The 16,451-nt window shown below is 41.6% G+C and overlaps 1 protein-coding gene and 1 pseudogene across 3 annotated transcripts in view; one reads left to right on the forward strand and one right to left on the reverse strand.

Annotated features, from left to right (window-relative positions):
- Ctdp1 (CTD phosphatase subunit 1) overlaps positions 1-7,737 on the reverse strand; it is an 85,222-nt gene extending 77,485 nt beyond the window's left edge. For 2 of the 3 annotated variants that reach the window (XM_005000691.4, XM_003463330.5), the window contains exon 1: positions 7,277-7,737. In XM_005000691.4, coding sequence (XP_005000748.1) covers positions 7,277-7,590 — 314 coding nt within the window. In that variant the 5' untranslated portion in view covers positions 7,591-7,737. The remainder of the gene's footprint in view (positions 1-7,276) is intronic. The other variant, XM_013145194.3, reaches the window with a different exon arrangement.
- Positions 7,738-15,183: 7,446 nt separating this feature from the next.
- LOC100735612 (A-kinase-interacting protein 1-like) lies at positions 15,184-15,719 on the forward strand (annotated as a pseudogene).
- Positions 15,720-16,451: the final 732 nt, after the last annotated feature.

The raw sequence follows: 16,451 nt of genomic DNA on the forward strand, positions 1-16,451 counted from the left end.
CCATTCTCAGCAACAAAGTCCCGAGCTCCTGCAATGAGAATGGCCCAGTTCATACCAGGGAAGCTAGCCATGTAGGCTCCTGCAGGAGAGCCAAAGGCTCCAAAAAACACCACCACTTAGGAGAACCCACAATGCCACACTCTTCCTCTCCACATCTCCTTTCATGCTGGTAACTTTCCTCAGGTGGGCCATCTACACTCAGCACCACGCTGATTTAATTCAGTTTTTAATACGTAACACCTTCCTATATTTCTGTAGAATCCAAAATTTAAACACACCATGTATTGTTATAAAACACACAACACAGAGAACTTATACAGAATATCAAAAACACTGATCCAAGAAATCAAAGGTCTAAGAGAAGTAATACTGTGTTCACGGATTAGAAGACGCAATACAGTGAGACACGAGTTCTCTGAACACGATTACAAATTTAACCCAATTTCTATAAAAGTCCCCAGAAGACTTCTGCAGGCGCAGACAAGCTCATTCTAAAGCTGATGACAGAGGCACTGTTCCTTAAAAAGATGAAACCATCTTGAAAATGTGCAGAACAATAGGAATCACTACCTTTTCAGACTAGAAAGCTCGAAAGGGATTGAGGTGCGAGTGAATACAGCTTCAACTTGGATCATATATCCTTAGGATGCCTGAGTGAACCCTACAAGGTAAGGAACAGTCTTCCGCATGTGAATGGCTCGACACATTCCTCTACCTTTCACAGTCACGTTTCCCCAGAGCTACAGACTTTCAGAAGGAACCCTGGCTCTGGGGCTGCACTGCCTATCCAGGCTGCCTTCTTCTCACCAAGTAGAGAAGGGGCCCAACCCACCTATACATGCACAATTCTTAAAACCTACACACCATTTCTAGGCAGACATACTCGAAAGCCCATCTGGTCAAAAGGCCTTTATTTAAAGATTAGTAAAGATTAGATCAGAGATATCTATAAATCTGTGACACAGGTAAATCATGTAAGCACACAAAACTAAGGAAGCAGAAAGTGATGGTTTTGTGTTAAGTAAACACTAAGAAAAACAAAGCAAAACTTCAGCTGAATTACAGATTAAATTTAATGAATTCAAATAAAAACTGACAATTTCTCTTCAGAAATAACTGAGTAATCTTTTAAATAGTACAAATGTCAACAGGGAAGGATGATTTATTTAACTAAACAATCTATTAATTCATAAAGACTATCAATATCAGGATGAAAGAGGTACTTTCTTATTTACAAAGCAAAACTTCTGAAGATGATTACTTTAGTGCACTGACTGAAATGTGTTTAGAATTTAAATCTTTCTCCTCACCTAGTGGGGAGTTAATTTTAGGTTACAATCTAAGTTACTTTAATTCTAAACTACATAAAGTAATAAAGACAGTAATGCTGAAATTATCTTGCAAGTATCTGGAAGTATCTTTGGAATTATCTTGGCTTTCTTCAGTGACTCCTTTCTTTTTAGTGACACCCCAAATGTGAGCTGAAGCAGGCACTCCTGGTGCAGCAACAAGGCCAGATGTCAAACAAAATGACTATTACCTCGCCCTCTGATAGTTCTTACCATTTATCTCATACGCCCATTATTTGACGTATTCCCCCCCTCTTTGTGGACTGTAGTCTCTCTCCATGGATGACACCAGAGCAATGATCATGATGAAGCCTGGTGAAGGTGATGCAGGAAGATCTGTAGAGACTAAGGCCTCACTCAACAGAACCAGTAAGTTCCAGACTTAAGTCTCAGATACCAAATTGTCAGAATCTTTTCAACCAAAATAATTTTTTCATTTTAAAGATAAAACACAATAAAAACGGTAATTTTGTAACAAGATAATAGGAAATTAACAATGGTCAAATATATTGTGTATTGTTATCTTCCAAGTAGCTGTTCAGATTACAAGATATAGGCGTGCAAGCACAAAACATATCTTCCAATGAAATAAAAGAAAGTAGTGGTATAATTATCTTAGTTAACTTGTGTGTGTGTGTGTATATATATATATATATATATATATATATTTCTTTTCTCTTCCTTCTTTTCTTTCTCTCATCCCAGCTGTTCTTTCCTTCTGAGCAGTTCCTTTCCCTCTCACAATAGCTATTATAAATTTTGTATCTTATTTACACTCTTTCAGTTTCTTACACTAGTGAGACAATATGATGTTTACACATATGAGTGTGATTTACTTCACTTATGTGTATGGTCTCTAGTTGTATCAATTTACCTATAAAAGCCTTGAGTTTATTGCTTTTTATAGCCAGGTAGTATTCCATCACATAATTCCATCAATACCACATTTTAAAAATGCACTCCCGGTTGACGGGTATTTGCGTTGTTTCTAAGATATGGCTATTGCAAACCGTGCTGCTATAAACAAAGATGCACATATATCACTATGGTATGACGTTTTCAACTGTCCTGGGAAAATAACCAGGAGAATAGCTGGATTGAAAGAGACCTCCAAACCTACTTTTTTGAGGCATCTCCACACTGATTTCCACAGTGTGGAGTTGTACCAGTCTACATTCCCATTAACAGTGGAGAAGGTTCCTTTTTCCCACAGCCTCGCCAGCATTTGTTATTGGTTGATTTCTTGATGACAGCCATTCTTTCTGGGGGTGAGATAGAATCTCAATGTCGCTTTAATTTGCATTTCTCAAATGACCAATGATTCAATGGAAATGATTTTGTTTTCTGGTTACCAGGGATCAAACTCACAACCTTGTACTTGCCAGGCAGGTGCTGGTGCCACTGAGCTAAATCCCCAGCCCAACCAAAATGATTTTAATTCACATAAATATTATACACTATCAGTTTACCTACATCCCCACCCCGGGGATCTCACAGAGGAGGAACAATTTTTACACACATCTTATCAGGCAGCTTTCAACTGTATAACCCCAGTTTCCTTCTTTTATCTACCTAGGGAAGAAACTCCTACATCCACCTGACAGAACAAAGCTACAAAAAACAACAACAACAAAAAAAAACCTTCCTGTACATAAAAAGGACAACCTAGTGACTGTTTGAATGTACCCAAATGCAGCTGAGTTCCTAAAACTGTTCTTTGTCTACGAATGATCTCACATGTGGTCAAGTCAAATGCTGCTGCTGACCACAATGAGGAAGGCTCAGCGATAACCACAGCCACATGTACTTGTTTTCTTTGTTTTGTTCTGAGTACTTGTTATACATCCACTAGTAACTGCTATTACATAGGAAGGCTCTATGGAGCCACAGTCCTATTACCTGCCTCTGCACTGATCTGCTTCAATAATCAACACTGAACTACAAAAGGCTCACTCACACATACCAGTATGGGATTCTTTCTTGCCTTCTTGTTACTGTTGTATTATAAACAATCTTTTGGATTTAAGCTCTGAGCTTCACAGGGTCAAGATCAGGGCTTATTGTTTGTTTCCTGAAGCAATGCCCGACATGTGCTGGCTATAGGTTACACAAGTCACCCACACCTTCATAGACAAAGAACAGTTCCAGGAACTTGGCTGCATTTGGGTCAATTCAAACAGTCACTAGGTTGTCTTTTTATGTATAGGAAGATTGCTTCTTTTTTGTAGCTTTGTTCTGTCAGGTAGATGTAGGAACTTTCTTCCCTAGGTAGATAAAGGAAGGAACAGAGCATGTCATGAAAAAAAAAGTTACTGTCAAGCAACCTATGTCGCCTAGGTTAAGAGCCATCATAGTTAAATCAATCGTCACAAAGTCCATAGATCACATCATCACTCAGGTGGGCACTACTACTGTCTGTTCTTTCAAAACTCCAGGCTAGTAAGTGCGGTATTTCTTCCAGAGCCTTGGCTTCATTTTTCAAAAGTAAGTATTTTACAAATCCTGTGAAAGATCACAAGGGTGAAACACTGATGGGTAGGACATCCAGACAAAAATGACAGACCAGAAGCTCCTTCATGATGCCTGCAGGGGAATGGGTCAGTGAAGCATCAGAAAAGACACCACTCTTCCCAGGAATTCAGTATGAGACCAACCTCAACTCTATCCACAGAAAATGTCAGTAATCAAGGCAAGCAGTGGCTCAATTATACTGTAAGGAACCAAAACAGTGGCATGTACTTCCAAGAATGGCAGACCTCCAAGGATGCCATTACTACCTGAAGTTCTAATCACCTAGCAGAGCTGGATACAGCTATGACAAAAGCCATAAGTTCCACTGATATGGGGACACTTGTGCAAAAGGGAAGACAAGCCCACAAAAGAGACCCCTTCCAGCCTTCTCAGATGAGCTGAGGGTAGGCCAAGAGCCTACTCAAAATAGCTGTGAATTAACCCAAAACTGACTATACTATACAAGTGCAAGTGACAATACAGTAGAGATTCTTTAAAGATAATTAAAGGATGATCTCCAGTATGATCTTAAGAACTTGAGGATTTGAGTGAATTTCTAGGGAGTTGTCAAGATAAATTAGCTACAAGGCAGCCATGTGATTTCAGGACTTGCTCAGTGTAAGTTAAATATTTTTAACTTTCAAAAAACAAATACTGGGATACCAGATGTGACAGTGCACACCTGCAAACCCAGCACTTGGGAGGCTGAGGCAGAAAGATTGCTGTGAGTTTGAGGCCAGCCTAGACTACACAGTGAATTCAAAGTCAGCCTCAGCTACATAGAGACCCTATCTCAAAAACCAAAACACAATGTACATCCCCCATGCAAACAAGCCAAGCCAAACAACAACAACAAACTGTGATGGTTTAACTAACGCTCCTATTCCTTGATATATCCTCATCTTCCACTTTAAATCTGGTGTAAAGACACCAGGCCTTGAGCTGTGGAGCCACCAGTATACATGGCAACATTGATAATCAAGAAAAAAAACACAGGAGAACTTTTAAAATGAAGCAGCTCATCACTGAAGACACCAATCGCGGCCCAAATCAGGATGGGATTCTACCCAACATTCTCTAACAGGAGCACAAATGTCAAACTTAGGTTAGACTTTGAAACATTGATGTCTCTCATTCCAAATGCTGGGACGATGATTTCAGATTAAGAATTTTCTGGAAATTTTTAATGTTTAGGTTTCACTTCATATGTTGAAAATCTAAATTCTAAATCCTCCAAAATCCAAGCGTTTTGAGCATGATGCTGCCACTCAAAATGTTCTGGATTTTGGAGTTCTGATTTTAAGATTACGGATGTTCAACCTCTAGGTACAATGAAATTATGAAGGAAGACCACTTAGCTGAAATCCATGAATTACAGAAATCATGAATGGACTATAACTGAAGAGTTATAGAAAACACAGCCTGTGCTTTCTCTAAACAAGTGCCAGCACAGCCACCACAATCAAAGTGTCACTGTGTAAAATAATCCACTAATCAAGTGCCTGTTTGGCAAGTGCAAGGTCTTGGGTTCGATTCCCAGTATCAAAAAAAAAAAAAAAATCAAACCCACTAGTAAACTTGATTTTTTACAAAACCTCTGCCAATAATCATGTAATCTAGTGATTTTCAAACTGTTCCACTAGAGTGTAGCAGTCATTCTGGGGGAAGCGGGACCACAGCTCCTAAGAGCCAGAGCAGCTCTAATCAGACTGTTCTTTGATTAGCACTGAACTTGATTAACACTGAACCCATGTTCAAACACATCTGTGGAGTTTATCTAAATACGACAACCTAAAGTAGTAAGATTTATTCCAAAGAAACAATTAGAATTGCCATAGGAAACATAAACAAGGCTTGGATGCCTCTGCTAATTGATCCTTCCCAGGCTTATCACACCCGTCAGCTGCACACATGGAGGTACACAAGAATGACACTGGAAATGTGAATAATACATCATTACAGGGCTCCCTGGACAGTAACAAAAACCTTGTACATAAATACAAATGAGTAAAGCAAACCAGGAAAAAGGCACTTTAAATTCAAGGTAGTAGTATTTGTGACTTTCTCTAAAGCAGGGCTGTATCTGCCATCCATGGACGGCACAGGATGAGTGAGTCTTCCAGGACTGCAGGAACACATGTGTTCAGTGCCACCAAGATGCTTCATTAAAGAAGTGGTACAATTCAATTTCTCAGCTCCTTCTGACAAACTACTGATATGATACAAAATTTCAAACACCAAAAGGTTATGATTCACTAAATTGATTTGAATGTAGAGTTTCTACACTACTTAATTATCTGCCCAAGTCATTTACCTGTCTAGGGCTCAGGGGCCTCTTCTGAACAACCAGAATAAAACTGAAAGAACTCTCCAGTTTGGGGGGTTTTGTTTACCAGTGAATTGAGAAGCACTGAACTCTACCTCCACAATCCAACTAGGTCCTAAACAAAGGTCACGTAACTTTTCTGATACATGAACATGGTACCCAAAGATGCTCCCAATCTGTGACAGAAGACATCCTAGCCCTTGATTATGCAGAACCACAACAGAAGCAGGGTGGTGTCAAGGGGAGAAGGAGTAGAAGCCATCAGAGGAGGGTGATGCGCCCCCACATAATGATATCCTTTCCAGAGGGAAGCTCTGGCATCAAGGAGCACTCACCTCTCCATGCAGTTGTTGTTCCTTACAGTCAAAACCAACACAGACACGTACCCACATGTCAACCCTAGCAGAACAGACCACGGGCAAATTCTGATGTACACTGGAAATCTGAAAATTTAAACACTTTGCAGAAGCGGACGTATCCTTTTATGTAGTTAGGCCACAGGTGCTAACAGTTATGGAGCCCATACATTACGAAGTACTACTAACTTGTCACCTGGACACACAAAGCCTGGGTTTGGTCTCTTCCTGAGCAATAATGCAGACCCAGACGAGGTTTTACAACCGCGTTTCACAAAGTTTACAAGAGTTTAAAGACACGCACACGCCCTACAGCTCCATTTCATTAACAAGCCTGAAACTCGCCTAAGTTGTCCTGTATTCACTGCCACCCCAAGTCTTAACTTCAAAGGTACAGTCCATCTAGAATGCAGTTGTTTCCCTACCGGAAACAATTTTAGGTCGCTAAGAATTTGTTTTAAACGAAAAATGCCTTTGAATGGAACAATCATCAGTGGCAACTACCTAGCTTTAAAAAGTCTCACAGCTGCCAGGACCTCCCTTTCAAAATTCTCATCCAGCCAGTTCCTCTCGAGTTCCCCAACAACTCAAGAATCCCTCCTCTAAGTGCTCAGACACTGACCCTCTCACTCCAGGGGCCCGACCCTCCCAAAGATCCAGGACCTCCTCCCTCCCCGAGACCACCCCTCTTCGGACCCCTCCCTCACCGGTCCGACTCGGCCGAACCCACTCACCCGGGGGCCACCACCTGGCCCGGCTGTGCGCACAGTTCTCGCACCACGCCGGCGCGTTCCGATCTGAGCCTGCGTTCGGCCAGCGCGGAGCGCACGCAGCCCCCGGAGGCGGCACGGGGAGGGGTGGGTCCGGCGGGCTGCGCGGAGGTGGCGGCCTCATACACTGCCAGCACCGAGCCGATGCGCACGGCCGCGCCCGCTGCCACCCTCCACTCGAGCAGACGCAGCGGCGCCGTGCCGGGGCAGCGCACCTCGGTCACCGCTGCCGTCGGTGCGCCGTCGGTGGGAACGCGGGCCGCGGGCGGCGCCTCCATAGCGACCGGGACTGGCAGACAGGCGACAAGGACAGCAGCGCTCAGGGCGCGGCGCCCCGCGGGCGGCGGCGACGCGGCGGTTCCCGCTCAGGAACCGGCTTCACCCGCCGCTCGGTGCGCGCCGACTTCCGGGAGGTGTGCCGACGTCACAGCGGCGAGGGCGACGTGCGCCGCGCGTGCGTGCGTGCGCCCAATCTGCGGGTAAACACCAGAGCCACACAGGGCCGCAGGCGCTGGGGGCGGGGCAGGAAGGTGGCTGGGAGGCCGGGCTTATGACTAGAGTCGCAACCTAGGACGGCCGTCGCGCCCCGCCAGGCCCAGCAGCCGACTACGGGGCCCGGCGTGCGGTGCGGTTCACTGTCAGGATCCCCGTCGCGCCTCGCGTCTTCCGACATCCTGAAACTACGAGTCCCGCTGTGTCACAGGGTTAGTGTCGCACAACTTCCTGGAGGCATTGCGAATTTTAACTACGTGTCCCGGCAAGCAGCGGGGCAGTTAGGCCGGACTTCTCCGCATGCGCTAGTACAGGTTTCGCGAGACTTCTGGCAACTGGCTGTATTTCGCCGAAGTCCGTACGGGTTTGAAGTCCTTATCTCGTGTTCGGCCGGTTTTCTTAGCTTCACCGCCTTTGGGAGTTTGATGTCTGTTCGGAGAACCTTTGGACGTGCAGATCGTGGGGAAGTCTAGCCAGTGGCAATTGCGCGAGCGTCTAATCTTCTTCAAACAGCAACTAAAGAAAACTGAAAGCTGGACGAGATTACAGGGCAACGAGGAGTTCCTTCAACATTGGCGCCGAGCCGAGCTGGTCAGGCAAGCCCAAGGGATGCAGCTCAGAAAGGATGCAGGAGGGCAGCGGGTTTGTGTAAAGGACGCCTATCCCGGTTACCATTTCTCTTTGCACGAAGCCAGTGTGCTTTTGCAAAGCGCCAGCTAGTTGCCTAGAAAGAGTGCTACAGACAGCTTCCTAGAGATCCGGTTGTATAAATTTTAAAAAGCAAAACAGCAAATTTAAACAAAAAATAAGGCAACGAGTCTTGATTGTCTTCCTTCGGTTACATTATATGGTCCAGGTAAGGACAACATAAACAGGAACAAGGTACTTTCCAGGTTGCATACTGTGATTCCATCATAAATCTACAAAGTGCTGAGTTGAACCAATTAAAGATTCATTATTCAAAAGACTTTGGGATTCCACAAGGAAGTGGCTGTTGTCCCACAATCTGTGTCCACCAAGCTTATTAGAAGTTCACAGACTCCATTGTTTCATAAGAATTTCATATGGAAAATGAGATAATATAGTAGCCATTGTTCGTTCTCTGTTATTTGGTCCTGAATGCCCTGTAATATTTGCATTCTCTTGAATGGTTTTTATACTATTTTGTTATGTTTGATACTATTGTATATGAAGTTATGGTCAACTATTTCAAAGAAAGACATTATGGTAGTTATTGTTAATTACAGGTTGTCTTGTGGTGAAATACTGTGTTGCTTACATTTTTCTGTTCTGATCTGCTTTGTTATATCCTCTTTTGTCTCAGTCTCGTTAAAATAAAAAAGAATCTCAAGACAAAATACCTGATTGAAATATTTTTTGTATTACTGGGAAAAGAAAACTATTTTGCAAAAAGTAATACTACAATCAGGAAAATTGCCATAAACTGCAACTTCTTACCTTAAAGTCTCAGAAATGAATGGATTTCTGAATTGAGAATTTTTCAGATTTTTAGGAAATGCGGTATACAGATACATGGAGCTGGGAGCAGCACCTTGATGAAATTTGCAGATATTTTTGCAGCAAAATGTAAGTGGAATGAAAAAGACCAGAAGTGTCCTCTGTTAGTTCAAGTCTTTTTTCTCTTTTTTTGCCAGTGAGCAATATACAAATTTCTATGTTTCGAACTGTGAATTTGAAGTCTATAGAGAGGGATATAGAGAGGCTACATATCTGATATGGTCAACTTTATGGCCAAAGGGGAGAAGGACTTAGCTCCTCTCAATTTTGGTTCCATCTGCTTTCCCTGCACTGCTGTTTTCAAGTATCAGAGGGTTCGACTATCTCTCACTGGAAAGCATGCTTCCTCTAAACTTACCTATGTCTCATTAGCAGACAGGGTCAGTATTAGGCAAAACTAAAGTGGTAACATGTTAGTGACGGAAATGTAATTCATGTCTTGTTGCTGGATGACTTGAACCATCAGTGGTGCAAGTGTAACTCTCCCATTAGGTAGCCTTTTATTAATTGTACTAGTAAAAAGACTAATAAAAGATTAGATGCCTTTGTGTCACCAGTAGTACCAGCAGCCCAGTGGGACAGTTAGGCATGTACCACTAGTGTTTTAAGCTGATGGAAACATTTTAAGAAGGAAGAAGACAATTATTAGGGTGGAAGTATTACCTTTTTGAAGGCCAGATTTCCTGGACCTGTGAGCCTCGTCTACATATTTGTGTGACAGGGCTAAAGGCCCTTTACCTGTATCGTATACCAACATATGGACTGAAGTTATGAGGACTTTTATACCATTTGTGAAAATTAGCTTACAGTGAATTGAAGACCAAACACAAAAAGTATATATAAAATTTGTGGAAGAAACCATGTGGAAAAAGTGTCATGACTTTGGAGTCAGCAGTGATTTATTGAATATGACACCAAATATACAGGCAACAAAGAAGTAGGCAGATGAGATTATGACAAGTTTAGAAACTGCATTGTGAGGGACACAACAGTGAACATGCAATCTACAGAAAGGAAATATTTTCAAGTTTTGTATGTGATCAGGGATTAATATACAAACTACACATCTACAGCTCAAGGACAGTAAAAGAATCTGATTTAAAAGTGGACAAAGGACTTGAGTAGTCATTTTCCTCAGGGTGGTTATATATAAAAATGACCATCAAGTATATGAACATATGGTCACATTTACTATCACTGAAAAGATGCATGCAAACTCCACTACAGTGAATAGCACCTTGTACCCATTAGGTTGACTACTCTCAAAAGACAAAGTGTTGGCAAAATTGTGAGACATTGGAACCCTGTGCACTGTTTAAGAGAGTGTAAAATGTTGCTATCATTATGCAAATTGTGTGTAAGTTCTTCAGAATTATTGTGCTATGGCAGTTCAACTTCTGGATATTTACTCAGAAGAATTGAAAAGAGGATCTAAGAGACTTATATTCCTATGTTCATACCAGCATTATTCACAGTAACTAAAAGGTAGAAGCAACTCAAGTGCCAATGGATGGGTGAATGGTAAACAAAGGTGGTATGTATGTACCATGCAGTATTTAGCCTTAAAAAGCAATGAAATTCTAATGTGTGCTAAAACATGGTGAAAGTTGAAGACATGGTGACTGAAGGAAACTAGTCATAGGAAGACAAATACTGTATGATCACCCCACAAAGTATCTAGGATAATTAAATGTATAGAAACAATAATTCTGGGACTCCAGGGAAAGGAAGCAGTGGTCCCTCACTAGGTACAGGGTTCTCCAAGTGTTAACAGATAACACAGCTGAGCCGTGCTCTGGATAATATAAATTTGTGTGTGTGTGTGTGTGTGTGTTTGCCACAATTAAAAAATTAAAAAGTAATTTTAAAGGCTCTTACTGGAATGGAATTAGATAACTTTTTCTGACTTTAAAAAAATCATATTTCAATCCTGATAATGTAGTGGAATAAATACCGTTTCTCAAAGAGTCTAGGAATATTTATTCATAATATGAACTTTTTCACTTGTAAAAGTTCTCTCTGAAAAACATGTTTTCAAATATACCTGTTTATTTAGTCTCCTTTTAGCTGCTCATTTTGGTAATTTGATCTTTTCCTGTAAATTTTTTGTAGCTAATTTGTGAAGTTCTGTATCTGATCCTTTGAATATTTGATACTTCTGTGGTCCCAATATGTTTTATGTTTCCCTTCACTGACTCTTATTCTGGGGAGTGTCTTCTGTCTAATGCTGTTTGGCTGAAAGCTCACGTTTGGTTGGTGTGTGGGAATCTGATGGCATTTGCTGCTGGCGAGAACCAGGGACTTAACAGTGGAGCACTGTTCCATCCTCCCAGGGTAAGAATCCAGAATTTACGTTCCTGCTGAGCTGGATTTTCGGGGCACTCTTGCCATCCTGCAGCCTCCAGGTAGTTCTGACAGCACACGTTCCATTAAGGCCACTTTTCCATTTATATTTTATTACTGGATTTTTTTTCTCCTCAAAATTCAGGTAATGAAAGGGTTTCTTGGTCTGAGAACCTTGACAATGTCCTTCCCTCCTTCAAGCTCAAAATGGGCCTACACAGAATCTCTTGGTTGTCACATATAAGGACCCTTCCAAGCACCTACACAGATATTGTTAGAAACAGACATTCTTTCTGGCCTTTCTTTTCTGTTTTTAATGGGTCCCCTAGATCCAGACTCTAGCTTCCTCTCCTTGGGCCTTTCCTCCTTATCGTTTGCGCTCTTTTTCTTCTTACCCCCTTGGCCTGATTTTCAGGCTGCATCCCAGCCTCAGGTGGTGTGTCCTCAGTCTCCTTATTCTGGTGAATGGGGAAGAACAGAAGGTGACAGGGAAAGCTTCTGCTAGTGGAGGGTACCTGGAAGACAGATTTCTGACATAGGTTTCCAGTTATTTGGAGGAGAGAGCTCCAGACAAAAATTGTCTGAAAACAAAAGTACACTATATCTGAAATGCTGTCATATGGCTGTACCTCAGAACAGTTGTGCCATGTGACACAGCACAGAGACCAAATAGATCTTTCTGTTTTGGCTTGGTGAGTTGTTCCTTGCCCCATGGGCTTGTTGTACAGCATTTCACATTCAGTAAATGGCTTTTAGAGCAGAGAGGAAACGGGTATTTTCCCCAAAAGGAACAGGTTACCTTTCTTGCTTTGTTTTGAAAGAAGACAGCAGTATGCACTGTGAACTTTGGAAAGGAAGATCAACTGGGAAAGCTGAAGTGACTCATCGGCTGTATTGGAGAGATGAAGACGTAGACAGCAGCTATGATTTTGTTACCTGTGAGAGCAACTGGTGCACAGCTGATTTGAATAAGGGTAGAACATGCTGACTTTAATTATTTAGCATAATAAATATGCCTTTGAAATAATACCATAGTGGACCAAAAGGAAAGCATGTTTAAGAACCTTGTACACATGCTGCCCAACCTCCTGGGATGTGTTTTATTATTATTCTGATTCCAGTCAAGTACACTGAGATAGGACAATTCCATCTTGTCTAGAATTATCACCAGGAACGTGTTAATGATAGCAGAGCAGACATGGCATTGAAATGTTGTATTACTTGGGTATTTCCATATGGCCTGGGTTTATTTCTTATGCTTACTACAATTCAAGTGTTAGTAAAAGAAAACATTTCATATTGAATCTAATTCACATAAGCTACAAGTTTTTCATTTGAAAATTTACTGTATCAGTATAGAGTTAGAGACACACATTTATACTAGAGGAAGCGCTTATAGACACCTCTCCACTTTCCTGTGGCTACAGCTGTCCACAATGAACACTTGACACATAGTGTGGGGGACTAAGTGAAAGCATTCTAAAATCCATTATTGCTAACATATTTATTCTGAGCAATAACAGCAACAGCTTATCAAATATTGCTTAATGTAACATTCTTTTCAGCTAGAAAAAAGTGTATTTTTTAGGGGCAAAATAAGAATAAATATCTGGTTTTCTAAACTCAGATGAGTTTTAAAAGTCTAAAGATGAACTTCAGGCTTCCTAAGCAGAATATTGATCATCCATGCAGTTTAAACTGTCTGTATTTATGTTTTAGAAATTGTCTTAGGTACTTTTCTCTTGTTACTGAGACAAAATACCCAACACCAAAAGTTAAGGAAGGAAAAGTTTATTTAGCTCACAATTTGTAGAGGTTTCAGTCCATCATCTGCTGGCACTGAGGTAGGGTGGCACATAGCAGAGGGGCAACAATTCATGGTGGCATAAGACAGCAAAGTCAATAACCAACTTTAACTGTCTTTCTGCCCTTTTATGCTCTATCCAGGCTTCTGGGATTAGGGTAGTGCTAATCCAATCAGTGGTTTGATCCAGCAGTCACCCACCATTAATCCCAACCCTTAATTGTAGCATTGCACCACCAATTTAGAGGTAGATTCAGCCACCTCTAAAAAGGCCTACTTAAAACTGCATGAGGCTTTGGGAGGACATCTAGACACAAACCATAGCATTCCACCCCTGTCCCCCAAACACTCATGCAAGAGATTGCCATGGGATCCGGGCCCTCAGCTCGATTCTTTGGCTCTAGTGTGTGGACTGATCTGCACTCTTTTGTATTTGATTGTTTGGGTGAGTATTATAAAGTAATCATATAAATTAGGTGTCCGCTATTAAGTCTCTTTTTCCTGTAAACCATGAATACAACAGAAATCCTGCAGAAGATTAATGGTGATTTGTCTGAACATTGACTTAAGAAGAATCCTTATCATTTAAAGATATACACTGAAATATTCACAGATAAATTAATGTACTACTTAGGATTTAGTTCAAAACAATCTTAATTAGCAATGGATGTGACTGGATACCTGTCTTTGCTGATGCCTCTTGGAAGATAATAGGAATGTTAGGATGTTCGCTTATATTTGAAGTTTTTTTTTTTTAATCATAAGCCATTTTAAAAGTTGGATTGGAGAAAATAATTTCCCAGATAAATTCTACTTGTAGTTTATGCACAAATTACCTTCTGATTTACTTCTCATCTTATGACTTTCAAGTTTCCCTTTACTATAAAGTATTTATAAAAAACAGGTCTCAAGATATCATCCTAATGTGATTCAAAAGAGAGTGGCAGATCTAGACAGCAGTGCAAGGCACACAAGGCATAAACTGCCATGTTGGGAGTGTGTTAAGAGAAAGAAAGCTTCCATTTGCCACGTTTTAGGATCTAGCCTGTGCTCTGTTGTACAGGACACACTAGCTTCTAGCATTAAGGTCTGTTCCATCAAATTTTAGGTCTGTCATTATGCTAGTACCCCGATGACCTTAGCAGTGTAGCTTTATACTGTTTGAAACCCAGCAGTGTGTTTTCTGATTTTGTTCTTTTTCAGAATTCTTTTTGCTACTCCAGCTTGCTTTCATTTCCATATAAAAGAGTTGCTCAGTCTATTTCCACAAAACATGCTCCGATTTTGGTAGTGATTGCATTGAATCTCTAACAACCTGCTAGGAATTGTTATGTGCAGAATATTAAATCTTGCAATGTGTGAGCAGACTGCCTTCATTTAGAGCTACAACAAGTGTGGGATATTTTTTATAGTTTTCAATGAAAAAATGTTGCATATTTTTGTTACATGTGACACTAAGTGTTTTATTCTCTTGAATGTTATTGTAAATAGTATTGTCAATTCAATTTTCAGGTTGTTTTGCAGATAGTGTACAAAACTGGATAGGTGGGCGAAGCCTCAACCCTGGCCCGGCGCCTGCTGGCATGTGCTCTGGGGTGGAGGGGACAAGTGATCTCTGGGGAGGTCGAGGCCAGGGCTTGCACCGGAGTTGGCATTCGGCAGCTGGCTACCCTGGCTGACTAACCTGATTTCTCCATATGTGCCTGCCCAGGGAAACATGGAGAACTGTTTGGCAGTGGCAGTGCTGAATGAGGTAGACGGACGTTACCTGCAGCACTCGGCCAGGCTGGGTCAAAAAGTGCTGGAGTGGACCGGGCAGAGGGCAGTCCACTGGCATTTACAGGAGGGCCTCACAGGCACTGTGGGGATCCTTTCCCAGGAGGCACCCTGTGGAGAAGGACAGCAGGCCACCAACCTCTTGTGCCTTCTCCCCACAGAGGGAGGTAGACACCAGACCCTTAATGCTTTCTTTGGAATAGTGGCAGAATTCATGGACTATATGTACTTCAAGTCAGTGCGGAAAGTATTATTCATCGGTGCCAGAAGAAGGAAGAGCGACCCATATCTACCATTATCACAGAAGGTCGTCTCAGCAGCACATGTGTTCAGCCCCAGGATATGGAGGCATCGACCCCACACTAGAGCACAAACCCAAGGTGTCCCACTACCGAGAGCATCTCTAAGGACCTCTACCTAGAAGTATATCCAGGGACCTACTCTGTCACTGTGGTCTCAAATGCCTTAACCTAGAAGATTTCATGTGGTAGTGATATAGGGGAATGCAACTCCTCACCTACTAGGTGTCTGGTACAGTTTGTGTTCTCTAAAATTGAAGAATGAGTTTTAGGAACAACGGAGGCTACGAACAGAATATATTTATTGAGAGAAAGAAAACTTCTGTTCAAGAGAAACAGAGGGGTCTCGAGTGGGTTGCCAAAAACTCTGTCTTTTCTAGGGACTTTTATAAAGTAAAACCACAAGGTGAGATGGGTGCAAGGTGAGGAAAATCTGGGAACCACAGGGTGGGCAAAAGGTGGGACACACTGGTTACCCAACAAGGTTAATCGCCCAGGGAAAATTGATTAAATCAGGAACAAATTTTGTCATATGCTTTTCTGCATCTATTGGAATGACCATGTGATTTTTGTTTTTGACTCTGTATTTATTCATGTGTGTATGTTGAACCATTCCTGCATCCCTGAGATGAATCCTACTTGGTCATCGTATATAATCTTCTGAATGATATGCTGCTTTCTGTTTTTCCAGCACCTAATTGAGGATCTTTTTGGTTTTATATATTTTTTAATTTTTTTATTTTACAAAAGATTAAGATAAAAGAGGACATAACAAAACAGGTCAGAACAGAACAATTTAAGCAATATAGTGTTTCACCACAAGACAACCCAATATAACAGTAGCTACCATAATGTCTCTTTCCTTGAAATATTTGAGTATATCTTCATACACTATAGTATCAAACAC

This window comes from Cavia porcellus, unplaced genomic scaffold, assembly GCF_034190915.1.
Source record: "Cavia porcellus strain 051 isolate PalLab524CR breed Dunkin Hartley unplaced genomic scaffold, mCavPor4.1 scaffold_20, whole genome shotgun sequence".
In the NCBI taxonomy this organism is placed as follows: Eukaryota; Metazoa; Chordata; class Mammalia; order Rodentia; family Caviidae; genus Cavia; species Cavia porcellus.